The sequence below is a fragment of the Haliotis rubra genome, unplaced genomic scaffold, assembly GCF_003918875.1.
Source record: "Haliotis rubra isolate DU_JTF1 unplaced genomic scaffold, ASM391887v1 Scf57, whole genome shotgun sequence".
Lineage (NCBI taxonomy): Eukaryota > Metazoa > Mollusca > Gastropoda > Lepetellida > Haliotidae > Haliotis > Haliotis rubra.
The window spans coordinates 454,534-474,277 of NW_025767268.1; the positions used below are offsets into that span (position 1 = coordinate 454,534).

Here is a 19,744-nt window from a genome sequence, read left to right on the forward strand (position 1 = left end):
CTGACTTGGTTGACACGTGTCATCGTATCCCAATTGCGTACATCGATGCTCATGCTGTTGATCACTGGATTGTCTGGTCCAGACTCGATTATTTACAGACCGCCGCTATATAGCTGGAATATTGCTGAGTGTGCTGAAACTCACTCACTTACTAACAATCTGCTGGAACTGAATATGGCATCCGCCACAAAGGATACATTACGATGCAAGCTGTGTCTGGTTAGCTGATATTTTAACACAGTTTATAAGTATGTACACCCAGTCCCCATATTTAATTGAAATGTTTAACATACCATTGATTTTCATTTCATGAATTTTCTCGAGCTTCTACAGAACAGCTGTCTGAGATTAAGAAACCTGAAACCCACACGTCTGGTGATATCATTGGAAACTGCATGCATACCCAAAAGAAAGATATTATTTTCCTATTCACAAGTGAAGTTTTAATCTGTTCTTCTAGCTGGATCAACATTAGCAGAATGCAGTTGTATTGTAGATTTTGGTTTTTTCTTCCATGACATGCACGGCATCTTGCAAAAATAATGATTCTTTTCAATGATTGTGAAATCACCACTGTAGGCTCTGGGATACAGAAACAAGCAGTTATTGAGTACCAGAACGAATGTTCCGAAAATGCAAGACTAGTGTTTGATTTCATTACACTGTGACTATATTCCCCCTAGACTTAAGTGACCCGTGAAGATCCGGGGTAGAATAGGTCTTCAGCAACCCATGCTTGCCACAAAAGGCGACTATGCTTGTCGTAAGAGGCGACTAACGGGATCGGGTGGTCAGGCTCGCTGACTTGGTTGACATGTCATCGGCTCCCAATTGTGCAGATCGATGCTCATGTTGTTGATCACTGGAGTGTCTGGTCCAGACTCGATTATTTACAGACCGCCGCCATATAGCTGGAATATTGCTGAGTGTGGCGTAAAACTAAACACACTCACTCACCCAAGACCTAAGTATCCCTGCTACCGGTTCTGCCAGCAGAGTCGTGAAAGTTATGTTGTTATCGCTACTCTTACTCGTGCAAGTTTTCCTAAAGCGTTCACTGTTAGTGTATTTTTCACAAAGGTATTGTGTCTGGAACGCATCAAAACTCCATTCTTTCACGCCGTATAAGAAAATATATTTCTCGATTACACGTTTCATTTACACTTTCCTCTAGACATAATTCATGTGTCGTTTGTACAATCGACTCATGTGGATAGAATTTTGTCGTTCTCATTTTTGTTAGTATATACACAAACTTCTTTGAAAGTGTGCAGCGTCACACATCCACTAAGAGGAAATCTGTCTGACAGCTGACTCATTCCTATTGGAGGTGTGAACATAACTCGAAATCAGCCCTGGTAAATACATTAAAAGAGGGTCTACAATTGATGGGGCGGCTTGGTAGCTTAGTGGTTAAAGCGTTCGTTCGTCACGCCGAAGGCCCGGATTCGATTCCCCACATGGGTACAATATGTGAAGCCCATTTCTGGTGTCTCCCGCCGTGATATTGCTGGAATATTGCTAAAAGCGGCGTAAAACCAAACTCACCCACCCACCCACCCACCCACTCACTCACTCACTCACTCACTCACTCACTCTACAAAATGGCTATACAAACAGATTGTACGCGATTCAAACCAACTGCCTTGTGATTTAAGGTGTCGGGGCAAGAGATCACAAGATTACAAGACTCTGAACGAAACCTTCGAATTTGTTTTGTGCCAGTTCAGGTGAACGTTTGTCTAAACTTTGCATATGTTTGTGAGGACCGGTGGGGCAGGATACACTGACCTTTTTTACGAACACCTGGTATGATCACTATTTCATAGTGTTTCCTAAACGCATGCTCTGTCATCGTATTGCATGATGACAATCACTGGGTTGTCTGGTCCAGACTCAATTTATTTGCAAACATCGTACAGCTGTAATACTGCTGAAACAAATATATGTTCATGATAAAGTCACAGTTGTACAATCGACTCTGCTTTTAGCAGAGATTACTTATGGATGTGGAAGGGGTTTTCTGTCTTCTGTAAAAAGGCCTTAACCATTTTATTGTTCCAATGCTTTGCCAACCTTACAAAGGAGCAGGCAGATTACTGTGTGGCCCGCATGAAGCCTTACGTCGACAAGACGGGCAGAACAATACCCGATACTTACGACTACGCTGATTTCACTCGTCAATTATTTGTCAACTATTTGCTTCTGCAAAAAGGCTGACTAATGTTCAGCGCAGTATAAGACACAGACACCTTCCATGACTTCAAGGACATATCCGTTCTAATCTCCGTTTTTTTGTGCTTACCAAATATTTATGCAGCCTCATCTTCATGTTTCTTTAATAATGCACTTCTACAAACTATATGTATAACCCGTTATACAGGACAGAACATATGTGTCAGGAGTTGAATTGCACTTGCTGATGGGATTCGTTGTACTTTTGTTTTATTTATGTGTGTATCAATGTTCCGCACGCTGAATACACATGCACTCATAACATTAAGAACAGTACTAGTCAGCCATAGATCAGAAATATTGAACAGGCAATAGTCAAGCAAATCACACAATGTTCAAAAGAAATAGGGTCAACCTTCTGTTGTGCAAATATCATGGAATTGTAAGATAGATGCACTTATTCCCAAAGGCGTGTCTGAAGTCTCACTCATAGCTTCAAGTGATAGCATTCACCTGGCAGGAGATTTATCTATTCCTCGTTTCAGTTTGTTCAATTATTCAAAATACGAATACTAATATTACCTGGAGATTGGGGTTTTGAAATGCGTTTCCTTCCTTGTACGAGTCATATTCGCTCTGCATCACTGGGCCCTTAGACTGGCCCAGACTTCATTAGTCTGTCTCGTGGTCACAGAACCTAATTATTTCCCTTCCGCCCAACCTGTTTTGCAATGGAAATATCCTAAATGAAGCAAGTCTAGATTCCCTCTGGCTCGGAATCCCTATACACGCTGGGTCTGCTTTTCAGTCAATATGGAGTTATCTGTTCTGTCAAACTACATAATCTCAGACACAAGGCGGTAGTGGGTCTAGTAAGGATCCTGTAATTATGGGTCAAAACAAGATCCGGTTATGCTTATTGGTCTGTCAAGACCATACCTATATTTGTGATTTTCTTCCATGTTACACAACTGTGTTTTGTGTGGATTTGTCTGATCGTTGTTGCATTTGATCATTTGATACGACAAAGCAGTTTCCACATCAATGGGAAATATCTGCTAAAATAGAGTCGATTATACAATTATTCTGACTATACCATGATGTATGTTCGTTTGACGCCATATAGGCACTATTCCATCTGTACGACACGGGTTTTCTCATTCTGTATGTTTGTCACAGATATCTGTCGTGGGGTAGACTTTGCTCGCGTTTTCGTAAACACCTGTTACCAAGGTAATTTCGGAGCAATGTATATGTAAGCATAATTGTAGTTGCCAATGGTATTAGCTGTGACTACATATGGCCACTGAAGACATTTTATCCCACTGGTTAACGCACCATCATGAATACGATGTATGATGCACAGATACACTACAAAAGGCATTACATAGAATTATAACATATTTTATGCCTGTAACATATGTAATATTTGGGATTACACTTTCTGAGTAAAGTACAGATTCTTGTACTTTTGTTGGATTGAGTCCCATCCTGGACTCGAACCCACACTCTCAGAGTCAGGCACCTAACCGCCAGCACACAAAGTCAGCCGCCTAACCTGCTCAGCCACCGCGATTTCCACAAAAATGGAAGTCGATAAACTGGTAGTCTAGGTTGCGGACTTTGTTTACCCTTGCGGACTTTGAGAACCGTGGGAGCCGTGCCAATTAACACTTATCAGAGGTGTTAGGCGGATGACTTTGTGTGCTGGCGATTAGGTGCCTGACTGTGAGGGTGTGGGTTCCAGTCCCCGAGGGGACTCAACCCAATAAAAGTACAAGAGTCTGTACTTTACTAAGAAAGTGTAATCCCAAATATAACATATGTTACGTTTGACCCACCTGTTTCGAAAACTGTTCAAAGCAACATTATCACACGTGCTGCTATTCATGTCTGTCCCCTCAGAAATAAAGGTTCCAAAGTTTATTGAGTAAAGTGAAGATGGGTGTCTCGTTATCATGCAAATTGTTCTCTATTCTGCAAATTGTTCTATTTACACTTAATCCTAATCACTTCATTTAATCATGGTTAAATCGTGATAATATTTGCAATGTAAGCTGATCAGTATGTATTTGTGATATCAAATAATTACTGCATTACTTTCCCATGTGGTAATGGAAACAGAGAGAGGGGAGAAGGTATTTGTACAAGGTGTTATGCATTGATACGTCGCCAGACCTCCAGTAAGGCCTAGCATTTGCTTAAAATACATTTAAAAACAAGCATAACAATACTCATTAAGAAACTGAATAACCGAATAGTAGAACAATTCTGTGCATAATTACCTATTATAACTTTTAGCCAGTTGCCAATACAAGTATCTTTACAAAGTTATGTTATTGACTGAATGCATCAATCGTGTATTCAATGCCTCTGCTGCATTGAATTATTGTAGCATGGTCGTGGGATACAAAAAGCAGTAAACCGTAAAAAGTGAGTGAGTTTAGTTTTACGCCGCACTCAGCTATATGGCGGCGGTTTGTAAATAATCGAGTCTGGACCAGACAATTCAGTGATCAACAGCATGAGCATCGATCTGCGCAATTGGGAACCGATGACATGTCTCAACCAAGCCAGCGAGACTGACCACCCGACCCCGTTAGTCGCCTCTTACGACAAGGCATGGGTTACTGAAGATCGATATTCTAACCCGGACCTTCACGGGTTCCGTAAAAAGAGTCATATTATATTGCAAATCGTAAAAATCGAAAAGTCTGTAAATCCGGTCATAGCATACATAAAAAGGGTTTTTTACATACGGATTTTTGTCAAAAGTGCAGCGCCAAAGATACTTAAAGGCCAAAGTTAGGAAAAATCAGGAACGTAAGTCTTTCCCTCTCCCTCTCTCTCTCTCTCTCTCTCTCTCTCTCTCTCTCTCTCTCTCTCTCTCTCTCTCTCTCTCTCTCTCTCTCTCTCTCTCTCTCTCTCTCTCTCTCTCTCTCTCTCTCTCTCTCACACACACACACACACACACACCGAAATATAGCATGAAACTAAAATAAGTCACACGTTTTTCCATTCTGCTGTAATGATATTTCCATATTGAATTTTTTATACCAATTTCTCAAAGTGCAACAGCATTTGGCCGCGGACATAAAACGCCCATCGTACTTTTTAGAACATATTACAACTCTATGTAACATGTGTTTTATATAGGATTAAACTACTCGAAACGAACATGATGCACCGCATCAACCCTGTCAGTGATATATTATACAGTTTTTAATACACAATCGATCCGATACTATCTGATAACTACCTAGCCTGCCCAGTTGGGTTATGCTACTGTGGTAGAATTACACCGCTGAAGGTTGCAGCGCCATCACTGTAGATCTACGACATTTGCCGTATCATGATGAGGTTGCATTGACACCATGTTTCAACTGGGAGTCAGGTGGTGTTATTGACCGTGTAGCTTTCAACACATTGATACATGATTATGAAACCACCCAGTCATAGACTCCTGACGTGGCTTGATATGTACATGTGAGTGTGAGTGAGTTTAGTTTTACGCCGCACTCCGCAATATTCCAGCTGTATGGCGGCGGTCTGTAAATAATCGAGTCAGGACCAGACAATCCAGTGATCAACAGCATGAACATTGATCTGCGCAATTGGGAACCGATGACATGTCAGCGAGCCTGACCACCCGATCCCGTTAGTCACTTCTTACGACAAGATTGGGTTACTGAAGATCAGTATTCTAACCCGGACCTTCACGGGTATGATATACATGATATGTACATGTTGCTTCCTTATAACGCCGATCATACGACTTTGCCCCTCCTATTGACCTAACTTGATCTTGCCCTTTAGGCGGCTTCCCATAGTCATCTTAATGCTTCAGTTATTGGAAATCTATTTTCAAGAATGGTAGTTACGACAGTGTAAGGTCAGTTTGTGAAACAGGAGCAAGACGCGTTCTTGTTTAGATCCTTCAGAATTTTATTGCCGTACATGTTAAATGCAATGACTTTTCACCGATTAAGAACCTCGTGGGCTATTTGTACTCGGACACAAACAAATTCATACTCCCAATTCCCGGGTTAAGAAACCTTGCGAGTGGTTATGTATGGATGTAAGTACCCCAACATGCTTATGTATGAAAATAACCTCTTGGTATCCTTTTCCCATACATACCCCTGGCCCACCGACTGACAGCGAAATTAAATCAACAAACGCCCAATCCCCCGCACGTTGATGAACAGCCTTTGTATCACCTACACAACCATCACCTAATGAGTGCAATATATACTTTAGCTGCAGTTTTAAATTTCGTGATTAACGTCAGTTCTTGAGCAACAGTCTTCAATTGTCGTGTATGAATAATGTACCTATTATGGTGACAATGTAAGTTAATGATTTTCGCAATGTGGCAAATTTATCCATTCTCACAAAACAGCATCTGGACATCCTCGTCTATAAAGAGTGAGAGGCTTGTGTTGTTATAATAATGATAATCATAGTGGTTTATCATAGTGCCATGTGTTATAAGTTACGAGACATCATAGTACAACATTTAGAATACGCACACCGCGCCTCGAAAGGCCGAAACGACACCTTAAAAAAGAATATCACCAATACTTAAAATGCGTTTAAAAAAATATGAAATGATTGATCACATATATTCGCACCTAGATACATACATAGGTACATGCATACATACTAACGTCGATACATACATAAAGTACATAGATACATTCATACATAAATATATACATACATAGACACATACATATTCATACATATATTATTCGGCCAGGTATATTCGTATGTGTTAGACGACGCAGCAATTAATACTTTAACGACATCCAGCGCTTTGTGGAACGCAGCCCGTTCTTGAAACGTTTCTTTCTGTTTTTGTTTTCCGTACAGTGAACCGATTACTTCGTTAATTGAAGCGTTCGCTAAACAAAGTCCTCCAAATCAACCATGTTGCCCATTATTTCTTCAAAGATGAAATACTGTTTCACAAGAATGTCCTCGTGAACACCCCGAAGTGGCTGCAGGATCCATGAATGTGTTCAGGTTCAAGTAGTAATTGCATGCATGTTCTCACGAGCACCCCAAAGCAGGTGCAGAGATTCATAAAGGTCTCCAGGCTGAAGTTGTAATTGAATGAAATAACTCGCAGCTACCAAGACGAGGGCCTCGGTCTTTTCAACTACCCTCCTTCGTCGAGCAGTTAATGAAAGATCTCGGGCTTCTGCAAATGATAATGCCCTGAAAAATCGCGTTAACCTTACATTAACTCGAGCACCCCAAAGCAGGTGTATGATCCATAAAGGTTTCCAGGCTAAAGTTGTAATTAACTGTATGTTCCCTCGAGCACCTTGACAGGTGTATGGTTTCATAAGGGTTTTCAGGCTAAAGTTGTAACTGACTGATGTTCCTTCGAGCACCCCGAAAAGGTGTATGGATACATTAAGGTTTTCAGGCTAAAGTTGTAATTAACTGCATGTTCCCTCGAACACCTTGAAAGATGTGTGGTTTCATAAGGGTTTTCAGGCTAAAGTTGTAATTGACTGATGTTCCTTCGAGCACCCCAAAAAGGTGTATGGATACATTACGGTCTTCAGGCTAAAGTTGTAATTAAATGCATGTTCCCTCGAGCATCCCAAACAGGTGTATGAATCCATAAAGGTCTCTGGGCTAAAGTTCTAATTGCCAGCATGTTTTCTTGAGCACCGCAAAGCAGGTGTACATATCCATAAAGGTCTCCGGGCTAAAATTGTAATTGCATGCATGTTTTCTCGAGCACCCAAAATATAGCTGAAGGGATCCACGAATTTCACCAGGAGGCGAAGGCTTCACCTGTTTTATTGACACCTATGTGTCTGCCTGCCTGTCTGCTTATGACCATAATCAATACACAACTTCGATCACTGACCACATGCAATTTCAACTTTTGAAAAATTTGCAATTTGAAAAAGCATTGATTTATGGCCCGAGTTCGGTCTCTGTCACATTATGTAAATTACACAGGCAGGCAGGTGTGATACTTGTACACATGACATGTTATGATGTCTGCTGATTGCAAAATGTTATACACAAAAAATGAGCATGTATTTACAAAACCCAACATCTCTATATATACACACACAATGAGCCGTGAGGGCATCTGCAAATGAACCAGTCGTTACACTTGAGTGCACACCCACCCGCTCTGACTGGGTTCGCTATCCCGGCTGCTTCGTTTCTTGGGAAGTAAACCCAAGTACAAAATATCGCACTTTTGATTTGCGATTCTACGCTTATAGTTTTGTTTAGATGTTTTTTCATAATCAGCAATGTATATTATATGTCATGAATAAGTGATAATTGTGTTTTTATCGATTAACTTATTATTTGACGATATGATTGTTAAAACGGTAGAAGATAATAAACATTTGGGGATAATACTTTCATCGAACGTCAAATGGTCCTCCCATGTATCTAATATTGTTTCCAAAACCTCTAAAATGATTTACTCAATGAGAAAACTTAAATATATTCTTAACAGAAATACATTTCTAAAGATTTACAGAGTTTTTATGAGACCTCGCTTTGAGTACGCATGCGAAGTCTGGGATGGCTGCGGAAAAGAACTAAGTTTAAAATTGGAAAGGCTCCAGATGGAAGCTGCAAGAATTATTACAGGACTTCTCAAATATTCTTCTTTTAATTCACTATATTATGAAACAGGCTTGGAAGCACCATCAAAGAGTAGAAGAATACGAAAATTGTCTTTGTTCTATAATATTCAAAACAACAAAAGTCCAATCTACCTAAAAGAAATAATTCCTCAGTGCGTGGGTTCCAGGAGTCAATATAATCTAAGAAATTCAGGCAATATCTGCTTGCCAAGAAAAAGAATAAACAATTCTCATGAGTCAATATGGAACAAGTTTTCATGGATAACAACTTCTTTATTTCGTGAGTGCGACGTTTCGATGCAGATTCTTGTACCGTTGTCAAGCAAGAGTGATACATGAGGTGGAGGAGCTGCATATATATACTGTATATAACAATGAAACAACATACATTGTAATTGACAAAGGAAACAACATAATTGCCATAATTGGTTAAGCAGTAAGCTGATGAAGCCAGTGAGTACACAAAGGATAGTGAATGGAAGCCAGAGTTACAATGAAGGAGTGCGATGTTTATACAATAGATTGGGCTTGGTGGAGGAGTGGATCATAAGCTGATGGAATTACGTATCCTTGGTCACGGTTGATGGTGGGCTTATGGCGTTTGATGTGAAACGATTCTCATGAGTCGTTCTTCCCATCGACTTTAAGATTGTGGAACAATTTATCTACTGATGTAGGAAATTGTACTTCACTATCAAAGTTTAAATCGAGCATAATAACATCATATAACTCAGCTCCACTGTACTTTTCTGACGGTATTAGAAAATTTAACGGTTACATACTCAACTACGTCATGAAGCTAGTAGATTAAGTTACGATCTGTACAGAGTAGGGCTCATCACTGATCCATCCTGCGCATGTGGACTGACTGACTGACTGAGTTTAGTTTTACGCCGCTTTAAGCAATATTCCAGCAATATCACGGCGGGGGACACCAGAAATAGGCTTAACACATTGTGCCCATGTGGGGAATCGAACCCGGGTCTTCGGCGTGACGAGCCAACGCTTTAACCACTAGGCTACCCCACCGCCCCTGCGCATGTGGAAACACGTGCGAAAATGTTCATCACTATTTCTTAGAATGTTCTTTACACAATCAACATATAAAGATCATTCTTAAAGCTATTCAAGATGTATGTGGTAGTAATTCTGTGATTACATTATTTGTTATTATAAACGGCATTGCAGATCTGACAAATCATAAAAATGAAATTATATTATAAATAAAAAATGTACATCAATATATATGCAAATCTAAACGATTCCAGTAGTCTTCTCTCTATACACCTTTTGTATTATAACATTTCCCCCTGTTATCTTTCAGTCTTTCTCTGTCTCTGTTTCTAATAATTGCTTGTGATGTAATTAGTTATTGTAAATATCTTTGGAGAGGGGTTTTAATAAGTTGAAAGAACTTGTCCCCAATCCTTTTCACATTGTGAATAAAATATGTTTAAACTAATGAAAATTGTTTGTTTTTGTTTGCTTGTTTCACATCGGACTCAGCGACATTCCCAAATCAGTATCACATAAGATAACATATAATTATGTATTCATCACGTATCCTAATTGAGAGCTATGAAATTATTTCACGGTTTAAGTTGTATCAAAGTAATATATATTTAATACGTATCTCGAAATAAAACCCCAGTCGGTGTGTACTCTCGCAGAGTACTCTCGTTTTGCAAAAGCACTTCGGGGACTCAAGAAATGGGCTTCAGACATTCTACCCATATGAGACACTGAAGCCGGGCTATCGGCCTGGCGACATAACTCTGTAAGCACTCGGCTGCCCGCAACTCCTAACACCTTCAGAAAGGTCTCCTAGCTTTACATAATCAGACTAGAGCCATTCAATGTTGGCAGTTCCAAATGAAAACTTCCGCAGACAAAGAACAGTTCCCCAATGCGATCAAGTGGGATTATTATCAACTTGGACGAATATGTAACGATTCAATTGATAACCTCATCGGTGAGGACACAGTTGACTACAGTTCCAGAGAGTTTTAATTCCACGACAAATTTTCCCTCTTGTCCTGCCTGTATATAAAAGAGCAGATGACTATGCCGTCTCACGTGGATTACAGAATTATCCATTGTGAAAGTCACAATGTTATTTTCCGAGTGTCTATACGGGTGTTATTGTATTGAGAATGAATATTCTGAGCACATGCTATGAGGATTTCTCAAGTAATAAAGTCGCAGTTGTAAGACTCTCATAGTAACGACGTAGTTATTGAGGGAGCTACAGGGTGAAGGGCGTCAGATACGACAAATGTCGCTCGGTACTTGTAAATAAAATCGTTATTCCATCTTCTGCTAGGGTATTAGATTTGTTATTCTGTTTCATAGTATTTGTTAGATAGTTCCATCTCAGTGAGAGTAAAGTACATCCTGTTTTGTCTGTACATTGGGGTCGTCGTAAAGATGGTCGACCCTCAGCCGTTTAGACGATATACGTTCTAAACATAATTAAAACGCCATTAAGATTGACAGTTCATGGTTAACTTACCCACTTTTTAAGTATCTGTTCAGTCGCTTAGGAGTGGTAAGAATTAAAGTTTTAGAATAAGTTACTTCAAGTTCATTACGTTACTCTGGCAATTAAGTTTTCAAATAATTTGCCTCAAGGTCATCGCGTTGCTCTGGCAATTAAATTTTTAAAATAATTTGCTTCAAGTTAATGTTGACTCTAAGCATTACACAAGTACACTGTGTAGCCAGCTAACACGGGCGATGGTCTCTGTTTCTGGTTATTGTGAATCCATTTGTTCCCTGACAATTGCAGCGTATCATGATGTACAACACGATACTGTAGTCAATGGACGGCCTTGGGCGTAGGCGTCAGCGTAGCGGAGACAGAGCAACAGCGGTTTGATGCTGCTAAATGTCCTACAGCAAACATATTCAACAGTTAATGGACTGCCCATGGCTGTAGACATAACCAGACGCAATTCATCCCGCACTAACACCCACCTCAATACAGGACTGAGTTTAGTTTTACGCCGCTTTTAGCAATATTCCAGTAATATCACGGCAGGGGACACCAGAATGGGCTTCGCATATTGTACCGATGTGGGGAATCGAACCCAGGTCTTCGGTGTCTTCGGCAACCAATAGGATACCCCACCACCACCCCTCCCGCCTCAATAAGCTCAGTAGGAAAACGTTATTCGACAAGATTAAAGAAACAACAGCTGCAGTACACCAACCTATATTGATTAAATGCTTTATCTTGGCTGACAGTAATGATTGAGTCAGTGAGTATGGTTTTACACCGGTTTTATCAATATTGCAACAATATAGGTACAATGTGTGAAGCCCATTTCTGGTGTCCCCCGCCGTGATATGCTGTCTACAGAAAGGCAAAAATGTCTGGCAATTTCCTGTTCGCAAAATAACCACGCTAACGTTGATTTGAAGCACTCCATTGGATTGCGTTAGCGTAAAATATGGTTAAACAAAAGGTTGCTGAACAATCACTGTGTGATGTTCGCGTATGTGAGTAGCATGTTCCTAACACTCATGCAACATCAAAATAGTGCGCCGTCGAAACTGCAAGGAGATATCTTCATGAACGAATATTGGAAGATGTATTATTGAAGTTCACGGGCCCCTTTCACTATGCAGCCTTTACTAAGGTCAACCTTAACTCCTATTCTTTAACATTGTACTAAGGTTACCTGAGTGACTCATGGTCATCGTAGTGCTTTGTGAAAGGAGGCCCAGCACTAATTTAGTTTTTATCTGAAGCTGTTTTACTATTTTGATGGTATACAAAAACAAATAATGGTATGACAAAGCAGTTATACAATTACTTGTGGTATTGTTCTTTTAAAGAGTGAATGAGTATGGTCTTACGCCGCTTTTAGCAATAGTGCAGCAATATCGGGGGACACCAGCAATGGGTTTCACACATAGTACCATGTGGATAATTGAACCCGGGTCTTCTGCGTTATGAGCGGACGCTTTAACGTCAGGTCACCGCCCCTATTCTCATAGGGTACTATCAGGCCTACCAAAGAAAACTTTCCCACTATGTAAAATTCGATTTTGCGCATGCGCACATGGAAGAGGAAGCCTCCTGACATTTTCCAGCTTGGACAAAATTTGGATTCCCTTTTTAAAGTACTTCTGTTGTGTTATTTGGCATTTATCATCATCATACTTGTGTGTATACCTGTTAAGTTTACTTTCCATTCGTATGAAATGATTGACAGCAGTTATTTCGACATATTCAATACGTTTTCCACGCGAGGCGATTCAAGGTTGCTCGGAAATTTGAAAGAAGCGCAGATCGTAATGCGCATGCGCAGTAGAGGTCAAAGTTCGCTGATACATATATGTTGCAGTTTCATCATCTTTCGTTGCCGTTTATACTGTTTCAGTAGCGAGGTAATATGTTTATGTTGCTATTACCACGATTAATATGGGCCTTTCTGCGTGTTCCTGCACAGTGGGAAAGTTTTCTTTGGTAGGCCTGACTATGATAAAGATGTACTACAAGCCCATATAATATATGGAATATAACATTTTTGCACCACATATACATCCAACGGATATAAATGGTGTGACCAATGGCAAAGTGATACGTTATGGACATCACTGTCCTGTTTGGCAATCGCTGTGTTGATTGCGACAACTCTCCTATGGTTTAAGTTGCAGTACATGTATATTAACCCCGAGATATTGATATTACATAGCGTACCAAGACTGTATCAACCATATTAGTGACTGATATTATAAACAACGACCCACTTCGCCAGGCAACGCAGACACAAAGTCAACCAGGTCGCACCTCGGGATCAACTAAAGTCGCCTATTAGTTGTTTCATTGCGATCAGTTTATTGTTTATTTGCAAAGGGTACATGTAGGCCATCGGCCCATGGTACATTGATCATCTGTCCACAGTTAGTCATACATAATACGGTCAGTGCAACACGTTTCATAGTTGTAACTTAAGTAAACATACATCGTTGATAACAGAGTTCAGACTTTGCGGCAAATGTCATGATATTTCAACATTATTATTTGCCCATAGTACATATATCATTGGTCCATAGAGTTTCGAAGTTTGCTTGCACATAGTACAAACATTGCAACACGTCTCATGATTTCAACATTGATATTGGACAATTGGAGGTTAAACTTATGAATTGTAGGGTTTACGAATATACTTATGTGGTATATACTGATTTCTAAGGTTACTATAAGCGCTACATACAAGTAGAAAATGAAATTCGTTTTCGACATTACCATTATTACAGAGTTTACAAACCTTTTGATTTCTTGGAATATTATGATACCTTCCCATTTCGATGTTTAATGAATGAGAACTGCAACGGAAGCGCGCCAAAGCTGTTTTAAACTTGTCAAGATTTAGTAATAGTAAATAAGGTTCAACAGTGAAAGCAGTCTTGAATTGAGAATACAACACATCTTAGGGCTACTTTCAAGAGCGGAATGCCAATTCTGTTCTTAAATGGCTTTTAATCTAGATTCAAATTCTGCCAGAAAAGAGACAGGGGAATCTACACTTTGGGCTTCCCAGATATAGCCAAAACCATAAGTATAAAGCAAGGATTTAATTTAAGATGCCCAGTTAGTCTTCCCACGAGAAGCCTCGAGATACAACATATTATATCCTTTCCTACGAAACCGAGAATAGGGCATATTCAAAAGTTTACACCAGTATGTCAAACAACGTTTGAAAACTGAAATATAGAGGGGATATCTTCCACACTCATCGCGAGCGGAGTGGTCGGCGGTAGAAATTTTAACTCCTAAAAATAGCTTACAAGCCAATAAATTAACTGATTCTATTTTCTCGATGTTATCTAGTCCCCATATTTCAGCCCCATACAAAAGGATAGGAACAACCTTTGAGTCAAATATCTTGAAGAATACGTTATAGTCTATTGGCTTCACATTATTAAGTGACTTTATTACACAGAATAAAACCTTTTTGGTCTGCAGTGAAGCATTAGCAAGGTGCTTATTCCAACTCAGACTCCTTGCGAAAGTAACCCCCAAGTACCTATAAGAAGAAACACACTCTATCAACTTATTACCATAGTACCACTTTTCATACCTTGATAAAATCCCACCATTTTTAAAGACAACCACCTTCTTTTTCTCCAGAATTACAGAAAGTGAATATCTTTAAAAAATCATATAGGAAATTTATCCTCTTTTGGAGACCAAAAACCGTGTCTGCAATGAGAGTAATGTCGTCAGCAAAAAGCAGGAGGAACAACTGCACCAATTCGGGGTGAAACTGAACGCCTGGGAAACATCCTAACTCTATTTCCTTAGCCAACTCATTAATAAATAAGTTAAATAAGAGGGGGCTTAAGATGCAGCCCTGATGGACATCATGTTTACACTCAAAGCTATCTGAAAATTGATTATCAGTTGTACTCCTTACTTTAAGGGAGACATGGTCTCAAGATGTAGCATTAGTAGAGTCACAGTCACAGAAAAAAACGACATCTTGCGAGGTAAAAATTGATAACATACCATTTGTGACCTTGGAATAGGTTTGATACAGAGAATTGGTTCTCCCACATGTCGCACAAAGGATGGCTTAAGCTTCTTGAGTGCTCAAGGCGTTCAAATGCCTCGTAATTCAGAATAGTTCATGTTTTTGCGTGATGATGACGCATATTTCAGATCTAAAACCCATCGAATACTTATGGGGGGATACACATTTGGAACAAGCACTGCAACACACACACACACACGCACACACACACACACACACACACACACATTGGTTCTTTCTGTCACTGCCTTCTAACATACAGTTGATACCTGTGAAAAACCATTTATTTCACCAAAGATCATTTGCAACATTCAATCAACAATCGTATTTTATTATAAAAACACTCTTCAAAACAAGAAACGCTTGCCTTTTTGCAGTTCATTTTGATATATCTTGACAGCAATCGTCATTAAGATCATTCCTCTGTTAATCATGTCGTGGTTGTTGTGTATTGCGCGCAAACGCATCCCGGAATGTGTTTGTAAACCTTTGTCATAAAAATGAAAACGATACATGAAAAGTGCATGCAGAAGAAGTTTTCAACGTAATGGTCGTACAGTGTGTCGGACACATGAGCAGAGACACCGACTATCAAAAAATGCCAAACCAAATTCATCTTTTCACTACGAAATTTACGACGCAAACGAAGATACAAAATGCAAAGATTGAATGCTACTGACCGAAATATCATCACTGGACGTTTGGAAGCAGGGGAGTCCCAGTCCGCCGTTGGAAGACAACGTCCACCACAGTACTGTATCTCAATTATGACATCGATATATCCGCTTCAATTCGACCCAAGATCGTCCCAAAAGCGGAAGACCAAGAGTGATCACTCCTGCTGAGGACCGGGGGTTTCACCTATACGTCACCGATTTGCTACAGCAACGGACACTACAGGACAGGTGCCTGGTCTTCGAAGAATTTCCGACCAAACCATCAGCAATCGCCTGAGAGATGTGGGAATTCGAACATATTGACCAAAAGTTGCCCCCGTCCAGACACGACTACACCGACAACGATGTGCCAAATGGTGCGACAGGGTACAGGCGGTTAGTTTTCAGCGGAACACCAAATTCATTCTTTAAAAAAACTTGTGGTTAATTAATACCGAGCGATTAAAAGTTGCCCAAAAGCCGTCTGCTTCACTCTCGCCCGCCAACAAAACCACAGAGAGGTTACGTAACGCTGTCGCCAGAGCACTGCAGCGAACCGGAAGTGACGTTATGTGAGGAAGGATTTTCAGTCAGTTGTATATAAAGTGTGTAATAAGCTCGTCATTTTGCTGATTTCTCGACGTTTTCATCGAGTAAAAAAAAATCAAAACTACTTACCAGTTGTAGTAAAATATGTATATGATTGATGACCAAAGGGTTTTGCATGACACAGCTTGTAATATAACGATTTCTTCCTTGGAAGCAAGGTTGTGGTCGAAGTGACAGTAATATTGTAAGTAGTATTATATTGACACCAACCTCGCTTCCAAGAGAGAAATTGTTATGTTATAAGCTATGTCATGCAAAATCCCATTGGCCATCAATCAAATACATATTTACTACCAGTACAAAGTAGTTTTGATTTTGTAACTCGGTGAAAACAAACCTAAATAGCATTTATTCTCAGACTGTCGGATGTTCGCGACAGGACGCCGTCATTTTAAAAATCGTACGTCACGGGCTAAAGTCTGTTAAGAATTAATGAGATTATGGTTTGTTTTCATCAAGTCAGAAAATCAAAACTACTTTCTACTCGTAGTTAAATATGTATTTGAATCATGACCAAAAGGATTTTGCATGACACAACTTGTAACATAACGATTTCTTCCACGGAAGCGAGGTGGGGGTCGAAGTGACAATGTTGTGCGATAAATTTCTTGCTACATTCACGTGGTTAACGTCATCTCACCACTATGTAGATACTAGTCGATCGTGATGAGCGAGGCTGATCATCGTTTTCACTATCACTAGCGTCTGGCTCGAACAAATAAGGCCTAGCGATTGTTTCTTCATTGAAGATTGAATGGACAGATTGTCGCTGTCTGAATTACTTCCGGACATGTTAGAGTCTGCTTTGTACCGAAATGCCAACCCACTGAATTAACCATATTGAAATCACTTGACATAAATGGTTTAACACCTAAGTAAATTTGGGAACAAAAGGCAGACCTAGCCCACAGGTTACCATTATGACAACAAGCGATTTTGACGAGAATCGTCTATGAAAACAAGTTGTAACTCTGAAGCTACTCCAAGCTAGGCAAAGCAGGTGACAAAATTAATGACAGTAGATTGTGAGAACACATTACTTTCATTTTTCACAACAATTGTCACGATTTCAGGTTTAGACAAACCTGTAAACAAAATAATTTACCCCCAGAAATGTACATGAATTCTACAGTGCCCCTCATATCAATACCTCACATTACGTCACGGAGACGCGCCCCTCTGATTGGTTGAAATTTCGTTTGCGGGAGAGAATTGTGCAGTGTTGTCAAAAAGGTCGATTTAAGTTAATTAAGGGTCGAAATGAGTAGTTTAAATGACGGGGTTTCATTTATAACGATGCCATTAAATGATTTATGCATTTGTACCTCCCTAGAGTATATGTGATCTTTAATGAACGTATTGAGAACAGGAATGTCTTTATATAAGATATGTCTTTATATAAGATATGTACTTACCAGCTGGTTCATATTGGTAGCACCGGCCTCCCTTCTATAGTTATTGTGAGTTCTTAATATATCAACCTTCTCCTCGAAGGTGAAGCCAACCCTGTCCTTGGCAATGACATCAAATCTCCAAGCATCCATTCCATGTAGGCAGCACCCAAACAACAGAACCAGACGAGCTAACGTAACCATCGTGCTTGCTGGACAACCCTGCCTCTTCTGATCAATCTGCTTACCTGGAGTACCTACTTTATATAGGTATCCATATGAGGCAGCTCGGCACGTTCGGTATTGTCACTAGGCGATGACTATATGTGTAGGCAGATTGATTGGTTGAGCTAGATGGCTTACAGTCATGTCAGTCATTTACATATGTTCGTATATCAATAGTTCAGATTGTGTATCTGTTAATAAACAGCTGGTGGTTTTGTTTGGACATTATTACTTTATATACAATATGACTTTATAAGACAGTTTACACAAGGCTTTGTAGCAGGTCACAAGTTACCGTGTGTATGATGTGAATAAAGCAGAATGGTTTCCACACGTGACACAATTAAGCAGGTTTATAACATTTGTCATATGTTTTGATAGCTTCGCTGGTAAATAATTATTGCAAGTATATGTTATAATTCTCGGGTATCAGTTTCCATTCACATTACTGATAAGAGTAACCTGTTGTATGACAGCATGTCTACAGTTTGAACGTCTTTTAAAATTAATAGGCGTTGTTATAACACGAAGAAGTTTACAATTACAATTTTATACATCGCATATTGTTTCGGAGTTTGTCATTTGATTGGTATTGAACGATATTAGATCATCGAAACACCTGAAGCTAAAATTAAACGTCTTGGCGAAATTATCTTGGCAGCGTCAGACATTTTACATTTGACATGTATACAGAAGAGCAGGTGATTGTGCCGTCTCACGTGGAATACAGAATTATCCATTGTGAAAGTCACAATGTTATTTTCCGAGTGTCAATCACGGTGTTATTGTATTGAGAATGAATATTCTGAGCACATGCTATGAGGATTTCTCAAGTAATAAAGTCGCAGTTGTAAGACTCTCATAGTAACGACGTAGTTATTGAGGGAGCTACAGGGTGAAGGGCGTCAGATACGACAAATGTCGCTCGGTACTTGTAAAATCGTTATTCCATTCCCAGATTTGTTATTCAATGTCATATTATTTGTTAGTTCCGTCTCAGTTCGGCAAAACTACATCCTGTTTTACGTATATATTCTTCTTGTCGTAAATGGTAGACCCTCAGCGTGTTGACCATTGTTTTACACAGAAAAAACACCTTAAGATATGTAGTTTATGGTTAACTGAGTTACTTATGTTAGTATCTGTTCAGGCCCTTTTGGATGGATATCAATTAAGTTGTTACAATAATTAGCGTCAAGTTCATCACGTTACTCTGGCAATTAGGTTTGTAAAATAGTTTGCTTCAAGTTAATGTTGACACTAAACATTCCACAAGTACACTGTGTGGCCAGCTAACACTTATTCCCTGACACTTGCAGCGTATCATGATGTACAGCACAATGCTGTAGTCAATGGATGGCATTTAGCAGAAGAAGAAACAACAACTATAAGTTCTATCTAAGATACACCAGAGCAGCGGAGACAGAGCAACAGTGGTTTGATGCTGCTAAATGTCCTACAGCAAACATATTGAACAGTTAATGGACTGCCCATGGCTGTGGACATAA

At 39.7% G+C, this 19,744-nt stretch overlaps 1 protein-coding gene across 1 annotated transcript in view; it reads right to left on the reverse strand.

Moving 5' to 3' along the window:
* Positions 1-18,223, reverse strand: part of LOC124254323 (GLIPR1-like protein 1) — a 51,093-nt gene extending 32,870 nt beyond the window's left edge. The window contains exon 1 of the mRNA XM_046688247.1: positions 18,036-18,223. Within this exon, the coding sequence (XP_046544203.1) occupies positions 18,036-18,215 (180 nt within the window). The 5' untranslated portion in view covers positions 18,216-18,223. The remainder of the gene's footprint in view (positions 1-18,035) is intronic.
* Positions 18,224-19,744: the final 1,521 nt, after the last annotated feature.